Source organism: Toxorhynchites rutilus, chromosome 2 (assembly GCF_029784135.1).
Source record: "Toxorhynchites rutilus septentrionalis strain SRP chromosome 2, ASM2978413v1, whole genome shotgun sequence".
NCBI classification, from domain to species: domain Eukaryota; kingdom Metazoa; phylum Arthropoda; class Insecta; order Diptera; family Culicidae; genus Toxorhynchites; species Toxorhynchites rutilus.
The window spans coordinates 237,336,370-237,354,986 of record NC_073745.1 but is presented as its reverse complement, the minus strand read 5'-3'; the positions used below and the strand labels follow the sequence as shown (position 1 = coordinate 237,354,986).

The window sequence follows — 18,617 nt, the reverse complement described above, 5'->3', positions numbered from 1 at the left end:
AACTGCTACTACCCCTATTGCCTGGAAAATCCGGAGGGGTGAATGGAGAGCAGAGCTTTGTTTGCCACTTTCGATGCTATACAATCCAGTATCTGTCATCGCATACCATTGCACGGTGGATGGCTAAGATGGCTGCTGGGCCGTGTTTCGTTAAGGCGTTAAGACCACTTTTAGTTCTCAACGTGTGAAAACTGTGTACTCGAACAGTGGTTCGAAATCTCATTTGGATTTATTGTGTGCTCTATACTTCGAAACGATGGAAGAAGCTGTGCAGGATGTGAAAAAGTCTAATTTAAGACGATCGATAATGTATTTTGACAACAGCATCCAGCATCCCGCAATTGACAGAAGTGAAGAAAATTTTGCATCACTAATTAGGAATTGAAGCCGATCCCAGCTGTGAGAATTGCTACTCTAATGATATTCGACACAGAAAGAAGGATTAAATGAATTGGAATTGAAAACATAGACGAGATTCAATCTGCATATTTGCAGCGAGAAGATGGGGGCGAAAAACTGAACACAATGTGATATAATCTAGTAGTGAAATGTATCCACGGTCTTCCAGCTGCTCAAACGAGGAGCCTTGTAGTGTAATTATTTAAATATGTGATAGAGAAGTCTAAGCAATAGTTAAGTGAAAATCCAATGTCTTCCGGTAGTGTTTACAAATAATTATTACGTATAAAGTCTTCCCATTTATCAAAGAATAAAAAGCTTTAAAAATTGCAATGAAAAAGCTTTCGCCAGCAGATAAATTTCGTCGCCGGCTAGCGGCGATGAAAAAGGCTAATAAGGGTAAGAAAAATAAATTTTTCGAGCATGATGTACGGAAGAATGAGAATGAATTTAAAGGAGAATCCCCGGAAGAAACTGAAAATGCTGAAACAGAGCCTGGCGTGGAAATCGCCCTGAATTCACCGTCGAATACGGAGCAGTTGGGAGATGAACCACTTTCAAGTCCAACATCATCCGAAGCTTCGAATGTACCAAAGATGAAATCCATGGTTCGGATAAATAGCAACTCAAAAAGTAACTATAGCTTCAAAAAACGCAAAACCATTGTAAACAACAACAAGAAACGGTTCCTAAAGAAACTGCGACGCTTCCAGCATCTGCATGCGAGTCATCCAACCCTTATGTTTTCACCGGACTTTCGGCAGCTCTCCGCAGCGCTACATGACGGCATAATCGGAAAGCAGTGCTGCTGTCAGTGCGCATGTCCCGCAAACAATAACCACCTCGAAGTACTTCTACACCCCCAGCAGCAGCAGCAGCATAATAGTTTTCAACCACCATATCAGCATTCTGTAGAACAGGAAGACCTTCGTCGTGGTTCGTCTGCAACCGGATTTGCAAATGTGAAAACAATCAAAAGTATTCCTGATTCCGGTGGAACGTCGTGTGCCCAGTCGAAATTATGCAACCCCAATAATCGGTATCGCCAAGAACTACAGCGACAGCAGGATTATCGTCAATTTCACCATCGTCAACATCATCCGCCATCGTATCATCAGCATCATTCGCAAGAACAGCAGTTCCCGGTGCAGTTTCCTGAAAGGCGACCACGAGAGGCGTCCTCCTCCTTCCAAGTGCCATTCTGCATGAAGGAGATGCACAGCGTGGTGAGGTAGGAGTCTTCATAATTAATCTACTTTTCAATCTACATCTTCATACACGCCTGCAAGGTAGACATACGAAATGCGCTTGGTCTGATTAGAGGTGAAGTGTGAAAAATGTTACGAATTGTGTCAAAGTTGTTGAGAAAAAAAGCCTCTCCGTGGGATTGTTTTTGTGCTCATCTGTGTGTTTCGACAAAAATACCAAGTGTTGATTGTTATGTGTTCTGATAGCTTAATATGCATTTGAATGTGAATCGAAAAAATCATGTTATAGTGGAATATTATGACATCTGACATAATTAAACAGCAATGAAATCGTTTCTTACGCAAACAAAATTAACCCTTAATCTACTGGTGTAAGATATTCTGATCTAATTAAATCGTTTTAATAGATAGCGGAAGTTAATTTTGCAAACGTCGAAGCGTCTTTCTGTCGTACGAAGTGGAGAATGTGATGCAGTGTTTAGGGAAGCTCTTGTCATGCGATAGAATCCCATTTGAGGGCATATCATCAATTCATAACATCTGGTAGAATCCTGAAATGTCTCTGGAATCGACAATCAATCCGATCAGTCATAAAAGGATGGGGAATTGGTATTTTGAATGTTATTAAAACTGTACGAATTGATTCGTGAGACAACTGAATTTCAGTTCCCTGGAATTAGTCAAGTGACCATTCTTCGTTAGAGGCAAATGAACTGAAAAGTTTAAAGCCTCTTTAAACAAAGAATGGAATAGAATGGCAATTCGTTCCAAGTCGTATAAAAGATTACAAATTAATTTGCTATTTCTCTTAAATTTGAATTACTATTTCCTTTTTTCACACCTAGGAATACGTCTAACAGGACTATATAGAGGGTAAAATGAATGTCTAAACACTAAACTTGTAGAGTAAATGATGTTGGTTTGTCCAGTCGAATTTATGATCTTGGTTTGTCCACTTTTCCGAATGCTCTTGTTCAGCGTACCTATGTCAAATCAGGTATTCAAATGTTTCTAAACATAACACTTACATTATAACACTTACAAATATGGTAAGGGGCTGCCCACAAACTACGTGGACAACTTTAGGGGGGTTGGGGTTACGAAACTGTGTACGCTTGTCCACGGTGAGGGGGAGGGGGTAGAGATAATTTCCACGTGGACACGTAAAATGATTTTTTTTAAATATATTGCATCTGATCTGTAAGTTTCTCGTTTCTAATTGATTCGACCAATTCAGCATCTGCTGGTACGGTGTAAAGAGGCTCTGAGAATGCCGGTCGGACATCCATACTTTTCTCAGATCGTTGATCTTCTTCGTTGAAATCTACATTCTGTGAGTAACGCATATGTGAGCGATCGATTTTTTTTCCATTGTTCGTACACCCAAACTAGCGTTGGCTGAAAACATTTCATCTTTGGCATAAATAATGCCATTCCGTGTGCTGGAGGATCAAATGCGCAAATAATGAGCTGTTTCAAATGCCTAAAAATGGTTTGTATGTATGCGAGCAGACATCTCTTTCTGTTTTCTTTTCTCATTTCATTTGGGATTGTGCCAAAAAAAGTCCATACGACGTCAATGGGGATCGAACCAAGGTCAGCTGGAATGCAAAGCTATTTCACACGACCGCGCTATCCATATAGCTGCCAGTGCTGTTATATAGAAGCGTGATAATATTACACCTCATCATAGAATGAAGTTGGAAAGTGTTTTCTAAGAGGATAAAGCAGAACATAAACGAGAATATATCTTTCTCTGTCTGGGCCGTGTATTTGGCGAACTATACGAAAAGCTATCATATGCTTTCATTTAAATGTGTCTCCTGTTTCGCTCGCTCATATTGGCTCTAGCATATATACAGTGGAACCCCGATTATCCACGAGCGGATGAACCACGGTGCGAATTATCCGCGAAAGTGAGTTTCATAGTAATTCTATAGAATTTCCCAAAATTTGCCAGTGAGACGTAGGCGCTTAATGTTTTCTGTATTAATAAAACATAGTTTTCGCGCTGAAATATCTTTATTCTGTGTTTACACCTTATTTTTAGTAGTACATCGCGTTATCCGCGATTTTCGTTATTTACGTTACCTAGCCAGACTATTCCGCGGATAATCAGGGTTCTACTGTATATTATACAAATGATATACATGTATTGGGGAATAGAACATTTTCTGTTGTTTTTCAGCTCATTTAATGTAATAAATCGGGATGCCATAACATGTGCTAAAAATAAACTTTGGGTGTAGAGGATCATTCATTCCACCAGGATGAAGATATTACTACATACTGTTAGTATTGTAATATTAAAAATGCTTGACATTGTTTTCTTAGTTGTAGGTTTTATCCAGCGTTTGCCGTTCTTGTTGCGAATCATGACAACAATTTCGAATGTAAAAATCTTGGAAAAATCGACAGAAACCATTAACTACTCTCAGAGCAGGTCTTTTCTCGAAGAAAGATATGCTCTGTGTCTGGTGGAATTGGAAAGGAATTTTGTGTTATAAATTTCCATAAAACAATAAATAAAGCTAAGCCACTAGACGAAACGAGGCCAGGGATCCGTTCAGTGTTAATCAATATGATGGGCGTCTTGTTAGACTAGAGTAACGTAAGGACACATGTCTCTTTGACTTTGTGACTTTGCCGGAATGGCAAACTATTTTGGAGTTTGGCTGGAACGCGCTATTCCTCTCATCGTGGTCATCGGATATAGAACCATCAAATTATTACTCATACAAACCACTGCCCAATTCTTTCAAGGGGGGACCTCGGTCTGGAAAATCGAAAAAATTGAATTTTTGTTTTTTACATTTTTGGGAAGAATATGTTGTCCAAAAAGAATTTCGCGATATTTGATTTCGTTGGAAAGTAACATCCAAAAGCATGTTTTTTCAACTGCTGGTATCGATATCTCAGGATGTATTTAACCGATTTGGCTGAAATTTTTTATCAGCATGTAAATATGAATTATCTAAAGCGTTACATAGACGTTTTTTGATATCTTATTTTTCCATTTTTTATGGGCTTTTAAACATAGATTTTTCATAGAAAGTAACTCATTTTTAACAAAAATGATCGCCATTTTGGAAATTTTTCGAATTTTTAAAACTTTTAATGTATAATGTATTGTCCAAATGTTTCAAAATATTTATTGGAATTCGTTCTGCGACCACCCGTTGTTTCAGAACCGATACCACCAGTAACGTATCGATTTTCAGATAGGATCTACGCATCCAGCTGTCAGCAGCGTAATAATCATTATTCGTGCACTCAAAAAATGGAAATTACATAATCAAATATACCTTAAACGATAACCAAAATACCCGAACACTTCACTTTATTCCTAACATCCGAAAAAAATCACGAAAGTTCATTATTTTATGACCTTCTAGACAGGAGTCTCCCTTTAAGCGCAAAACTGCGACTCTTTGGATAGTATAAAAAATAGTTTTAGTTTTTTGACGAAATATTGTGGAACAAAAACCGGTTGAAAATATATAAGTTTTTCCTTAAAACCGACGCGAAATTTCCGACCAGCCAAATATTTCCCAAGAAATTACACAGGAAGATCATTGGTACACTACCCAGCCTAGTTTTGTGTTCTGTAGAGGCGGGGTGTATCATTGTTACTAAGACGATACCAAATAGCATATTCCAAATCCAAACTTATTTTAATGGAATGATGAAGCTAAGATCAGCTAATGTGCTCTGAAATTGGCCACTGGTTGACGACTTTGGGTTTTGCCTACGAAACCTTTTCATAATTTGAACAGCGTCGTGACAATATTACTATTGCAACCATATCATCGTGACATTTCGAGCCAGCAATGATGTTGGAAAATTGAATTCCTTGTTGAGAACGTGCGTGATGCTGCCTGTTTGAGAGTTACAATGTAACAAAAGTTTGTCGAAGACAACATAAATGGAATTCGGAAGAAATTGAAGAGCGATACAAAAAAAAGTTACAGGAGGGTTGTGTCCGAGACACGACCGCATAGTTGACGTAGGATTCCGTTAGGCTATCTGTTGATTTCAGATATGTTTGAAGAATTACATCGTTAAACTCTTTGATAATGATTTGGTTTTAATGTCTCTGTTAGGGAACACATTGTGGTAGGAACAAAAGTTTCCCCAACTAGTGATTCCCTATAATCGTTCGATTAATCGATTAATCGAATACTTCCTATTATTAATCGAACGAATACTGCGCAACCAATAATCGAAGCGAACGAATAATTTTCGTCGATTAATCGATCCAGAGAAAAAAACCTACGGCCGCTGCAGTTCCATTCTGAACTTCAATTATTATCTTTGACGCTCCCCTGAACTCGTCGAGGAAGCTCAATGCCGTCAACGCGAATTGAGCTTCGTTTACGAGTTTAGCGTAAAAGATAATAATTGATTATCAGGCGGAATGAACACTTTTTTGATTCTAGATGGCTTTCTAGCAAATGAGAAATATTAGTCTAACTAATTATTCCTCTCAGTGTGACGATTAATCGATTAATCGATTATTTGGGGCGATTAATCGTATCGAATATCAAACTGCTGAAAAGCATTCGATTAGCTGATGAACGATTAATTTCATAAATCGGAGATCACTACCCCCTACTTTCATGTATTTTCAATGTCGATTTCCTCCAGGCAGCTTGGTTTTGATGTCTCTGTTAGGGACCCGCCTCATGTGTCGTCAATTTCGACCAATCAGAAGTGGGTATTTCCGTTAGGATAGGGGCTGAGATTTTTCAATTGTTCGATAGTTAGTTTCATTACATATATTATTTTTTTCAAAACAAAAAATTGTTATGGAGTGCCGAAATCTATTGACGCAAAAAATTCATCAATCCAACAAGGAATGACTGAGCAATGAGCGTTTGAAATTGGACAATTTTCACGATGTGCTCGATTTTTGATTTTCAATTTGTACCCCTATATGTTCCCGAAAGACGTAATCCTACGTCAAAAGCTTCTCGGGTAATTTGGTAAGTCAAATAATAAAGAACGAATCGCTACTATGGCGTTGTGCTCCAATGAGATAACGCTAAAAAAATCGGATTTTGGATCCCATCTCTCCCTAATGTAACGCAAGACATACCCATAAAACATTAACATAACCTCGACCCGTGACTATTTCATTTTCTGAACACCGTCATATCTTTATTCATTGAACATCATCATATCTTGTTCGAAGATATTCAAATTCAACATACAATAAATATCTTTAAGTAATCCTACGTCAACTACGAAAATTTAAGGGTTGTGTCATGGTTCGGAAACAACTCTTAAATTTTCTTGTTAAAATATTCAATTATTTTCTTGAATTTTTTTTTCAATAAAAGAGAAATATCCACTTGAACTAAAGGGGGGGAGGATAAGAAATGTCCACGAAGGGGGAGGGGGGGTATCTGAAATCTTGCTTTTTCTGTCCACGTAATATGTGGACAGCCCCTAAACATCATGCTTGCACACCATTTGTATCAGATTTATATAAGGTATACTGGGGCAAGTTGAAACGATTTTTTCAAAGTTCAACTTGAAAGTTATCTTAAAAAATCAAAAAATCACTAAATTGAATTCTGTTTGCAGCATATACAAGGTATAACAGATGACTTTCGATAAAAAATAGGGATTCACACTGGTTGTTTCGAAAAATATCAATTTTGAAAACGTTTAGTTTTCATATGCATTGTTTCCCGTTGTCTCGTAGAGTGGGTAAGTTGAAAATGTGCGGTTTTGCTTCTCGAACTATCTACAACTGGTTTATGAAACACTAAATTGAAAGAATTGCATATAAACATTTTGAAAAAGGGTTTTGGTACACGTGAAATGTGGGGAAGTAGTCTAATACACACAAAATGGACAATACTAGGAATTAATATACGAAACAATAACATTTTAGACGCTTTCATGTCTCAGAGTAGAGCCACTCGAAATGGCCACAAATGAGGTTTTTGAGATCATTCAAATATTACGTAAAGCACTCAAAAAGGGAGGCGGGGATGGCTCGTGGAAACTTGTTTAGAAATAAATCCAACTAAATCTAAACATATCTATGCAAATAACCATTTGTTACATGTTATGTAGAAAAAAGGGAGAGTCTAAAATAAAAAAAACAGGAAGTGGGTTATATATATGGTATAACCGCAAGGGTGACGTAGGACTATCGTTGATTTAGAGATCATTTGTTTGAAGTTGAATCTAAATCCATCCTGAATGAATGAATAAATAAATATTTGGGTGACTTCAAAAACGAGAGTGTTACTTTGAAGACTCAAGGTTTTATGCATCCAATATTGGATACAAAAAACCTTGTTCTGAAGAATAATCTTCAGAAGCTTTCCTGTTAACTGCACTTGATTGACAAATCACAAAACCAAATGTATGTGGTCGCAGTATTATATGGATAGAAAACATTAAAATAAACTCGCTTGAATGTAATTTTCAATTCCAAGGGGAACTGGCAGATTATTTTTCAGCAACGATCATTTCTTTCCAGGTTTCCTCTCGATAACCAGCGAACGAAAAGAGTTGCGCGCGTGTATGTGTGTGTGTGTGGCGGCTGCTTCTATGTCTTCCCGAGGAACCGTATTTCGATGCTGATACTCTCTTGGTCACCTTCTCTTCTCCTTCTGATCGCTCGGCTTTTCTGCGCTCCCTCACAGTTAAAACAAACTGATTGCATTTCAGGTCAGGTCAAGCCAGGTAATGAATAACTCGATCCCTCGCCGTTCAGCTCGTTCAGTAACGATGTTGTCTTGTCGATGTCCTCAGGCGTCGTGCACAAATTACCTAACGCAAAAATCCGGATTTTGAACCTCCCCCCCCCCTTTCGTAACGCAACATCTAACCCCTCCCCCCTTATCGCGTTACGTAATTTGTGCACGACGCCTCACGAAAAATGAATGGGTTTCACCACCAGAATATCATTTCAGTATGCTTTTCGTGCGTGATTGAATCGAGAGAAGGTGTGGTTTACGATGGCAATTTGGAAGGCAAACTAGAGGAGAATGAACTCTCTGAGTATGAAAATTTCGGCGACTGAGCAATAATCGATTGAAAATTATATAATTTTGGCGATACGAAACATTTTCCGTTTTTCATGTTATGCATCCATTATTGGATACGAAAATATCCTACTGATGGGAAAGAATAATCTTCAGAAGCTTTCCAGCTAATTACACTTGATTGAAAAATTACGAAATCAAATGTATTTGGTCGCTGTGTTTGCCATATAATTAGAAAACATTAAAATAAACTCTTTCGCATGGATGTATTCTTCAATTCCCAGGGAACTGGCAGATTATTTTTCAGCAACGATTAGATCTTTCCGGAATTTTCTCGATGCTGTATGGCATCCAAACGAAAATTCTCGTTTCAGTTTGTCCTGCAAAAAACTTTTCTGAACTCTAATCCATCAAATTTGGAGCCCTGAAAAGGGCCGTTGATTATATGCTAAGCTAATATAGCACCCTCTCCTTGGATTCGACGGGACAGCTGAATGTCCTTGGGCATGATGTGACGCGTTTTACGTGGATAGCACACAAATTTGTATCTTCGAATAAGCCTCCTGCAGCGTCATAACCGCGGAACTTTGGAAGCGCAAGTCGGTTTTGAAGTCCTGAGCAATTCCACGATCCAAAAGCTGCAAAGGTAGCTTGCGGATCAGCAATTCGGTCGACTTCCGATAGCGATGAATTTCACGCAAAGTTCCCGGTCGATAGCGATGTGGCTTCTTCACCTATCCTGCGGCTGGTGCGCTTATCCGAGCTGCTTTCGTGTGCCTTACCACTGAAAGACTAACCTGCTATCTGCTTGGTCCCAAACAAACGAGTCGTCACGGTGCGAGAGTAGAGTAAGAAATGAACGAAAGCAAAGGAAGCGTCATTTTATAACCTGTTTTCGAAGGTATCATTAAGCTATTGAAACAATTTTCCGACTCAATAAATAGCAATCATATAACTCTTGGACATTTTATCTTTTGTATGAAATGATTATCACTGTTCCGTTGATCCGAAGCAGAATGAATCACGCTTAAAGAAGGAATGGATTTTTTCTTGGAATTTACTCAGCAAAAATAATGCCCTTTCCCAACACTTAAAAACGACAAACGGTAAACAGTTTCATCAAAGTGATTTCTTCGATATGGGGATATATTCACTACATCATGTCATGTATTTCATATTCTTCACTATCAAATCCATATCCATGGCACCTATCGGTATCGAATTATCATCGACACCACGATTTTCGCTAAATGCTCCTTTCAGTTCGGCCTGTAAAAAACTTTTCTGAACTCTAATCCATCAAATTTGGAGCCCTGAAAAGGGCTGTTGATTATATGCTAAGCTAATATAGCACGCTCTCCTCGGATACGATGGGCCAGCTGGATGTCCTTGGGCATGATGTGACGCGTTTCACATGGATAGCACACAAATTGGTATCTTCGAATAAGCCTCCTGCAGCGTCATAACCGAGGAACTTTGGAAGCGCAAGTCGGTTTTGAAGTCCTGAGCAATTCCACGAACCAAATGCTGCAAAGGTAGCTTGCGGATCAGCAATTCGGTCGACTTCTGATAGCGACGAATTTCATGCGAAGTTCCCGGTCGATAGCAATGTGGCTTCTTCACGCTTCCTGCGGCTGGTGCGCTTATCCGAGCTGCTTTCGTGGTGCCTTACCGCCGAAGGACTAACGAGCTGTCTGCTTAGTCCCGATGAAACAAGTCCTCACGGTGCGAGAGTAGAGTAAGAAATGAACGAAAGCAAGGGAAGTGTCATTTTATAAAACATAAAAGAATCGAATGTAAACCCCACCCTCTTTATTATATAAGCTTACTGTATACTCACGAATATAATAAGGGTGGGATTTAGATTCTATACTTTTATGGTTTATAAAATGACGCTTCCTTTGCTTTCGTTCATTTCTTACTCTACTCTCGCACCGTGAGGACTCGAGCTCGTTAGTCTTTCGCAGACAGCTCGTTAGTCATTCGGTGGTAAGGCACACGAAGTCAGCTCGGATTAGCGCACCAGTAGCAGGATAGGTGGAGAAGCCACATCGCTATCGACCGGGAACTTTGCGTGAAATTCATCGCTATCAGAAGTCGACCGAATTGCTGATCCGCAAGCTACCTTTGCAGCATTTGGATCGTGGAATTGCTCAGGACTTCAAAACCGACTTGCGCTTCTAAAGTTCCGCGGCTATGACGCTGCAGGAGGCTTATTCGAAGATACCAATTTGTGTGCTATCCATGTGAAACGCGTCACATCATGCCCAAGGACATCCAGCTGGCCCATCGTATCCGAGGAGAGCGTGCTATATTAGCTTAGCATATAATCAACGGCCCTTTTCAGGGCTCCAAATTTGATGGATTAGAGTACAGAAAAGTTTTTTACAGGCCGAACTGAAAGGAGCATTTAGCGAAAATCGTGGTTTCGATAATAATTCGTTACCGATAGGTGCCATGGATATGGATTTCTTAATGAAGAATATGAAATACATGACATGATGTAGTGAATATATCCGAAGAAATCACTTTGGTGAAACTGCATTATAAAATTATTTGTGTACGAATGCCGCAATCGATAGTCGACTCTAATTTGCGCTGGGTAATTTCTTCGGAGGACTCGATTCCTCCTTTGAACATTAATAATCTCTTTCTGGCAAAACGATGTGGTATGAATCACATTATTTGAATGATAGAATGAAGAAGTTTTCTGCCAATTTCCTTCAACCTCCAAACGTATCTTTCTCCCGTTTGTCGTTTTCGCGTTCGCTAATCCTTTCTCACAACACCCATTTCTCGTTTGAGAAATTGTTGAGTAAACATTGTTTGCCAGTGCGCGTAGAGCGGGAATTCCTAAAGATTCATTGCACCTCTAATAAATTGCCGAAAGACGTGGTCTTACATTGATCGCACTTGATTGAAAAAATCCAAAACGAAATGTATTTGGTCGCAGCATTATATGAGTAGAAAGCAAATAATCGCTCGAAAATGACTTGATTTTCGCGATGTGAAACATTTTCCGTTTTTCATGTTATGCATCCAATATTGGATACGAAAATTTCCACTGATGGGGAAAAAAATTATTCAGAAGCTTTCCTGTTAATTGCGATTGATTGAAAAATAACAAAACCAAATGTATTTGGTTGCAGTGTTATATGGATAGAAAACATTAAAATAAACTCTTTCGCATGAATGTATTTTTCAATTCCCAGGGGAACTGGCAGATTATTTTTCAGCAACGATGATAGCAACGAGAATTCCGCGCGTGTATGTATGTGTGTGTATGTGTGTGTGGCGGCTGCTCCGATGTTTCAAGCGAAACCGTGGCATCACTCTCCTCCTGATGGATTCCCTTTTGGCCTTAGGTGCACAAACAGGCTCTTGGTGATACCGTTCATCAGCGTTTTCATGATAAACGAAATTAGCTTCACAACAACAGCGACAACATGCTCCAATCGCTGTTCAATCATAACTGAGTGGGTTTACGAGCGGCGCTCGCTTATATACCGATTGGTGATTTCAATAGCCTGTTTTGAAAGCAATTTTAAGACTATTGAAACAAGTTTTTGGATGAAAAAGTAACAAGTATATGACGCGTAGACATTTTATCTTTCAAATGAAGTGTTTATCATACCATTTCGTTCAGTTGTTTAAGAGCTATTAACGCTCAAAATCTCGGTCTCCAGCGTAACGCTTTCGTTCTCGAAACTTTGGTTTTACACCCCGGTATAGAAATGAAAGACGTAGTCCTACGTCAAAAAATGCGTTACGTAATATTTGAACGACCCCTAATTGCCAAATTAACAAATTTTACATGTATCATGTCTGTGTATTCATAAATTATGTAGAACATACTGAGGAACGAAATATAATTGATTCATTTTGTTTTTAATTTATCATCATTCATTCATACAGCAATCACCGGCAAATAACATCCGGCATCTGCTACTATGTATGAAAAATAGTCGATTTTCACTGGTTTCAACTTACCCCAGGGTTAAAAAACATGGGGTGAGTTTAAATGCTCAGAGCCATTCCGAAATTTTTTTTCAGTTTAGTTTTCAAAACCACTACGCTTCATTATCCATATTTGATTACCTGACGTGCGATTCTGGCGATATTTTTGAAAAAAAAAACGCGTTTTTGGACCGATTGAGCCAGCGCGCAAAAATGTTTGTTCTGATTCCACGGAACAAGGAAAAGAAAACAAATGCGCGGATTGCGTTAGAGCGATATTCTGGTAATGGCTGCAATAAGGTGGGTTGATGTGCACCCGTGGCCGAGTGGTTAGTGTCATAACTAACATGCCGGGTGTTCGGGTTCGATTCCCGTTCTGGTCGGGGGAATTTTTCGTCAAAGAAATTTCCTCCGACTTGCACTGTGATCACGCGTATTCTAGAGCTTGCCACTCAGAATGCATTCAAGGCGTGTTATTTGGCATAGAAATCTTAACTAAGTACTAATAAAAATGACGCAAGTAATACTACGTTGAGACGGCGATGTTCCTCTAGGAACGTTAGTGTCATTGAAGAAGAAGAAGAAGAAGAAGAAGAAGAATTTGGGTTGAAAGATAAGTTTAACTATACATATTTTTATCGCGTCAATCCATCATTCCTAGTAAAAGTTATGATTTCCGTTTTAACTTACCCCGAATTTCAACTTGCCCCGGTGTACCTTGTCTAAATCATGTAATTAATCCGTCTCGATGATCACAATTCTGATCATGGTTTGTCCGATGCACTGATGTTGGTTTGTCCACATGGTTACTATGGCAGTCGCTTGGCTCGCTGCAGTTTGTTTATGGTGTCCTTCGAAAATATTTGTTGCAGAGAACAATCTGTTTCATTAGCCTAAAAAAACATCCAATTTTTGTCCACCAATCCTGTACATGTTTTTTTTCTGAAAGTGTGATTTTCCTCCTGAGAAATTTTACTTTTAGGGTACGGAATTCGTTCTCCAGATCTTGTAAATTCTCATTGTAAGACCTGGGATACGCTTATACTACAACGCTGGAAGAGAGAGCAGGACAACAACAGAAGCATGCAAGAAGCACAAATCTGTTCTTCACCTCAAGCTTCACAGATACGTTTTGTTTTAATTCTTACCAAGGAATGCATCTTCAGTGATTTCAAGTAGTAACACTGAGCAAAAAAATCTGTACTTCTTGTAATCTGTACCGTATCGAAATTTGTAATCTGTACTAAAAACAACGTAAAATTTCTGTACCTTTCCAGATAAATATGTACGCGTGCCAACACTGCATGTGAGTCGGCTTATATTACGTGCTCCCGTGGCCGAGTGGCTAGCGTTCCACATTATCATGTCGGGGTTTCGGGTTCGATTTCCGTTTTGGCCGAGGTATTTTTCGTCAAAAATTTTTTTCCGATTTGCATTGTGGTCACGCGTATTCTTTAGAGCTTGCAATTCCAAAAGGCATTCAAAGTGTGTTATCCGGTACAGAAATCTCAAATAAGTATTATTAATAAAAATGACGCAAGTAATACTACGTTGAGAAGACAAAAGTTCCACTGGATACGTTAATGTCATCCAAGAAGAAGAAGATGTGAGTCGATCGTTTGGAAGATCAATGCCCGCTTCTTTTTTACATAACGTATTTGAAGATATAACAATAACTAATTTTCTATCTTATTCTACTATAGTCTTCGAAAATCGCATGACAAACAAAAACAACGTTGCTCAGAACAATAGAAGTTGTTTCTTGTCTCATTTAGCTCTCGCACGGACTTCGATCCGATCAGTCCGTTGAATTATGAATTCATTCAACTATTTTTGTATGGCGCCGGTTCACGTCATGCAACTTTAGGTTCCGGTTGCAATAGGATGCGGGAAACGTTGTTTGGTAATGGAAAATTGCACAACTATCTGGAGCAGTGCCAACGAACTGTTATCAGTACAATTCCAATATAATAAATAACCGCTGTCAAGGAATTTGGGACTGTTTAACCCAATAACCTATGTCTCCTTGTGAGGGGTGGCACCCTGTTCGTGCAACACAAATACCTCATTATGGTTCGCGTGATTGGGATAAATTTAAAGTCTAGTTCGTTATGTTTCTATACTATGCTTTGATATCATCGTAAATGTTTCAATCTTCCTGCGCTCTAAACTAACCTTATTCTATTCGTATTTGCAGCGTTCGCGAAACACACCACATCGCCCAGGCCCAGCAGGAGAAGAATGCCAAACTGCGGGAAGCGTTCGGCATCTCGGAGTATTTTGTGGAAGGTACGAGCTTCGATCAGGATCGCAAAGCCAAAGAGGACCTAGCAAAGTCCGAGGCGACCCAGAAGGAGCTGGCCGAGCAGGAGCAAGCACGGGAAGCGGAAAAGGCGAACCGGAAGCGCTATGCTCTCGTGAGGACACCATCACCGGAGATGCCACCAGAGCCCAATGGTAAAGGAGTTGGCCAGCGGAAGCGCCGGGATGATCACGATGCGGACGGTGCAGAAAAACGCCGCGAGGACGATGATAATGACGATAAGGCGATGGACGGTGGGCGGAAGGATGAGAAGAAAAAACGCAAGAAAAGAAATTCGTGAGTACTTGCTTACAGTTATATAAACAATTGGAATTTTCAACCTTCTGAAACTGGGCTTTCAAATTTACGTCCTCTGTGAGATTTATACCTGTTCCCATATATTCTCATACAAATTAAAACCTATTTCGACAGGCAGATTTTAGTGTTATTATTTTGATTGAGAGATAATATAATGATAAGCAATTACAGCATATGCTTTCGGATATCCTTATCTTTGCCTTTTTTATAAGTTCTAGATGTTGTTCGAATCAAAACTGGGTTACATTTCTGAATTGAAGCAAATTTCATACCTTCTACTTCCATACTTTTGACAGCACATATAACCCTTCAACACTTTATCGATGAATACTTCCATCCCTCGAAGTAGAAGGCCAAACTCTGACGTTTTGGAGTTATAGGCTAATGAACTTTCAAGTTTCTATAAAATAAACCAGGAAGGAAGGAAGAGCATTTTGGAAACTATAGGGCTCTTGAACCGAAAATCCGGTTACCGAAAACCCACTCTCTTTTGACGATTTTCGTCGATGTTCCCAAAATTTCGCGTTTCTTCAAAGCTCAAGTCACAAGTCATGACTTACAAAACGCTAGGTTTCATTTCGAATTCGTAATTAAACACGTTGGAGATCTTTGACACTCATTCGGTTGAAACTGAACATGGACGATCAGATCTTTTCCGGTCATTTAACGAGGAAATATCACCTTTACAATTTTGCTTTATTCCGGTGAAGCTTTTTCTTCCAAATCCTTCTGTCCCATTTCATAATCAGAAATTTATTTCGTTTTCTTGGATGTAGACTCTATTTGAAGCAACAACCAATGGTTTGATCTTGCTACGCTTTACATCAAGCCAGCATCGAAAGCATTTGCAAGATATCAGTATCAATCCCCGCTCCCAAAGATATTTAATGTACAAATAGAAAATGGCCAGAAATTCAACCGGAAGACAGTCACATATCGTAAATCAATTTTTTTTTATTATTTCTTTAAGATGATGATGGTCCCAACTCATTCCTCTGCAGAGGTTTGAGCCGTACGAGTTATCTTTTTGATAATAATTATATTACGGTATTTATTTGTTTCAATCAACTAACCAGTAAGAAAATTGAATTCAAATGAAAACGGACTGATTATCTCGCAGACATAGATTACTAATCGAAGGTGAAAAGGTGAAAAATTGTTCTGCAACGCTGTCACCACGGTTCGGATTTTCTGTTACCGTACTACATAAGATGCTGCATAGTAAAATATGTAGATTATTCAGGAATGTCTTTGGGAAGATTGATGATTGCATTGAAGATGAAATTTTGCTAAAGGATACTGAAAAACTACTTGGATATTCAATTGGTTCAGTTTTTCAGTATCGCTCTAGACCCGGAACTCTCAAACTATTTTCGACAAGAGACCCCTATCTCAAAATGTTTTTGCTTATGAGACACTTTGAGAATCCCTGCTCTAGACAATGAGCAATCAACAATACATGTTGAAAGCTTGAAAATCTTCTGGAATAGGAACCAAATTTGTCGACAAAAGTTGTATCAACTTAAGGCAAAAAGAATCATTTTGTGTACCATTTTTCGGATGGGAAGCATTTCGAACGTCAGTTCTTAGAAGGTTTATATATGGAAAAACATTCGATTATGAAGGCGCAGAACTTCAATTAACCATTTTTTTAATTTATTTTCCAACAGCTCTACAAGTCCCGAACGCAAGAAGGAAAAGAAGAAGAAATCCAAGAAGAATAAAAAAGAAAGGTAATTTCTACAACAGTAGCCAGTGAAATTTTTCGGTTGATTATAAATATGCATTTCTTCCCGTATTTGTCTGCGTTGCGACTAATCGTAGCGATCTTTGTGTGATTTCGACTAATAATTGAAAAACTATTGAATAATTTAAGATCTCTGAAAATACGTTGGTTTTCATACATGAAAGGTTCCTCTGTTTGTTTGGAAATGTATCGTGCAGCAAAGAGCCAACACACAAGACATGATAATTCACCGACATGATAATTTTTATAATATTTCTTTGGGAGATTTTTTTCGAAAATTAAGATAATCAAACATGAAATTTCACTTAAAATGTTTCAGTAGATGGCAACACTACACTGGTAGAGTTGTATGTTACTGAATAGTACTAAAGCATTTCTATGATATTAGAATCTACATAAAAAATGCTCTCTTTTAGCTTAAACATCGTATATAAATTCCTTTTGAATAATTTTATGTCACGTTTTTATTTCTCGCTTAAGGTGCACAATCTTGAATAAGTGGTGGTCTGAAAATTAAACTTTTATGTGAATTCGATTATAGATTTCTAAATTTTCCCAGCAAATAAAAGGTAATCAAGTAAATTTTCTAATAAAAATACTGGACTGCACTTCAAATGTCTGCTTTTAGGCGAAATATTTGAAAACGTTACTGCATTTTCAGACCATCCTAGCTCAGCATGATGCAGCTTAACCGCGAAGTAAAAAATATGTATATACCATTTGTCAAGAAGGAATAAATATACAAAGTTTGAGCAAAATCAAACCATTTTTTCGGTAGATTCTTTTTTTCATGGAATTGCTGAGTAATGTTGGAAGGACATTTGTCAATGTTTGATGATAATATAACGATTCGTTTACGAGTTGAATTGAAACATTGTTGTACTTCTACCAACAACCTTCAAGCAAAATTTGATTTTATTCAAAGTATCCTTCAAAGGTAATACATTCATCGGTGCTTTTTTAAAACACGTATTTTATATTATTTGCTCAGCGTGGCGTAGCTTACAAACTAAACGCCGTAATTATCATACCGGACTGGATTCCATATTGAATGATGTGTTCAGACTGAAGCAACACACCTCCACAGAAAATATAACATTATGTTGATTAAACTATTGAAATAGAAAGTTATTTAACCTATTTGAGCATGTAGAGCACACCTAACACACCTTATTCAAAACAGATGGTAATTCTCCAAAATAAATTATATTAGAAACGTATGAATTTTGCCTCTGAAAAACTATTCAATATTCAATTCATTTTTTTCAATTTGCGACACCCAGTTGCAGACATTGAAATGTCCGTATATTGGTAGACAGACAGTTTTGGAACTGGCAGTCTGGAAATGTAATCATCTATTTTCAATTTGTTTAGAATCTTACTCTTGATGAAAATCTTGCAATATTGGATTAAAAGTGTCCTCATTTTCTAAGCATGAAAATCATTTTTTTGTGAGATAATGCTACATGTTTCACTGACATTTAGTTGAAACAAACTGAGGATCGTCAAGCAAATGCTATGATCTTTCACTGAAATCAATTATACACTCCATATCATGAGTATGCAATCCATTTTTTAATTGTCAAAGATATATAAGAGTTTGCTAAAAAATCTATACGTGGGGTTGAATAATGTGACTTTTTTGACGATTTAGATTCTTATGATGACTTTCCAACACT

The 18,617-nt window shown here is 38.2% G+C and overlaps 1 protein-coding gene across 4 annotated transcripts in view; it reads left to right on the top strand.

Annotated features, from left to right (window-relative positions):
- LOC129771252 (serine/arginine repetitive matrix protein 2) overlaps nt 1-18,617 on the top strand; it is a 78,928-nt gene that overhangs the window by 33,012 nt on the left and 27,299 nt on the right. Inside the window, exons 1-4 of one of the 4 annotated variants that reach the window (XM_055774715.1) lie at nt 161-798; nt 856-1,630; nt 14,769-15,170; nt 16,862-16,924. In XM_055774715.1, the coding sequence (XP_055630690.1) occupies nt 732-798; nt 856-1,630; nt 14,769-15,170; nt 16,862-16,924 (1,307 nt within the window). In that variant the 5' untranslated portion in view covers nt 161-731. Of the gene's footprint in view, nt 1-158; nt 1,631-14,768; nt 15,171-16,861; nt 16,925-18,617 lie in introns of those variants that run through there. The other 3 variants (XM_055774714.1, XM_055774713.1, XM_055774716.1) reach the window with 3 other exon arrangements.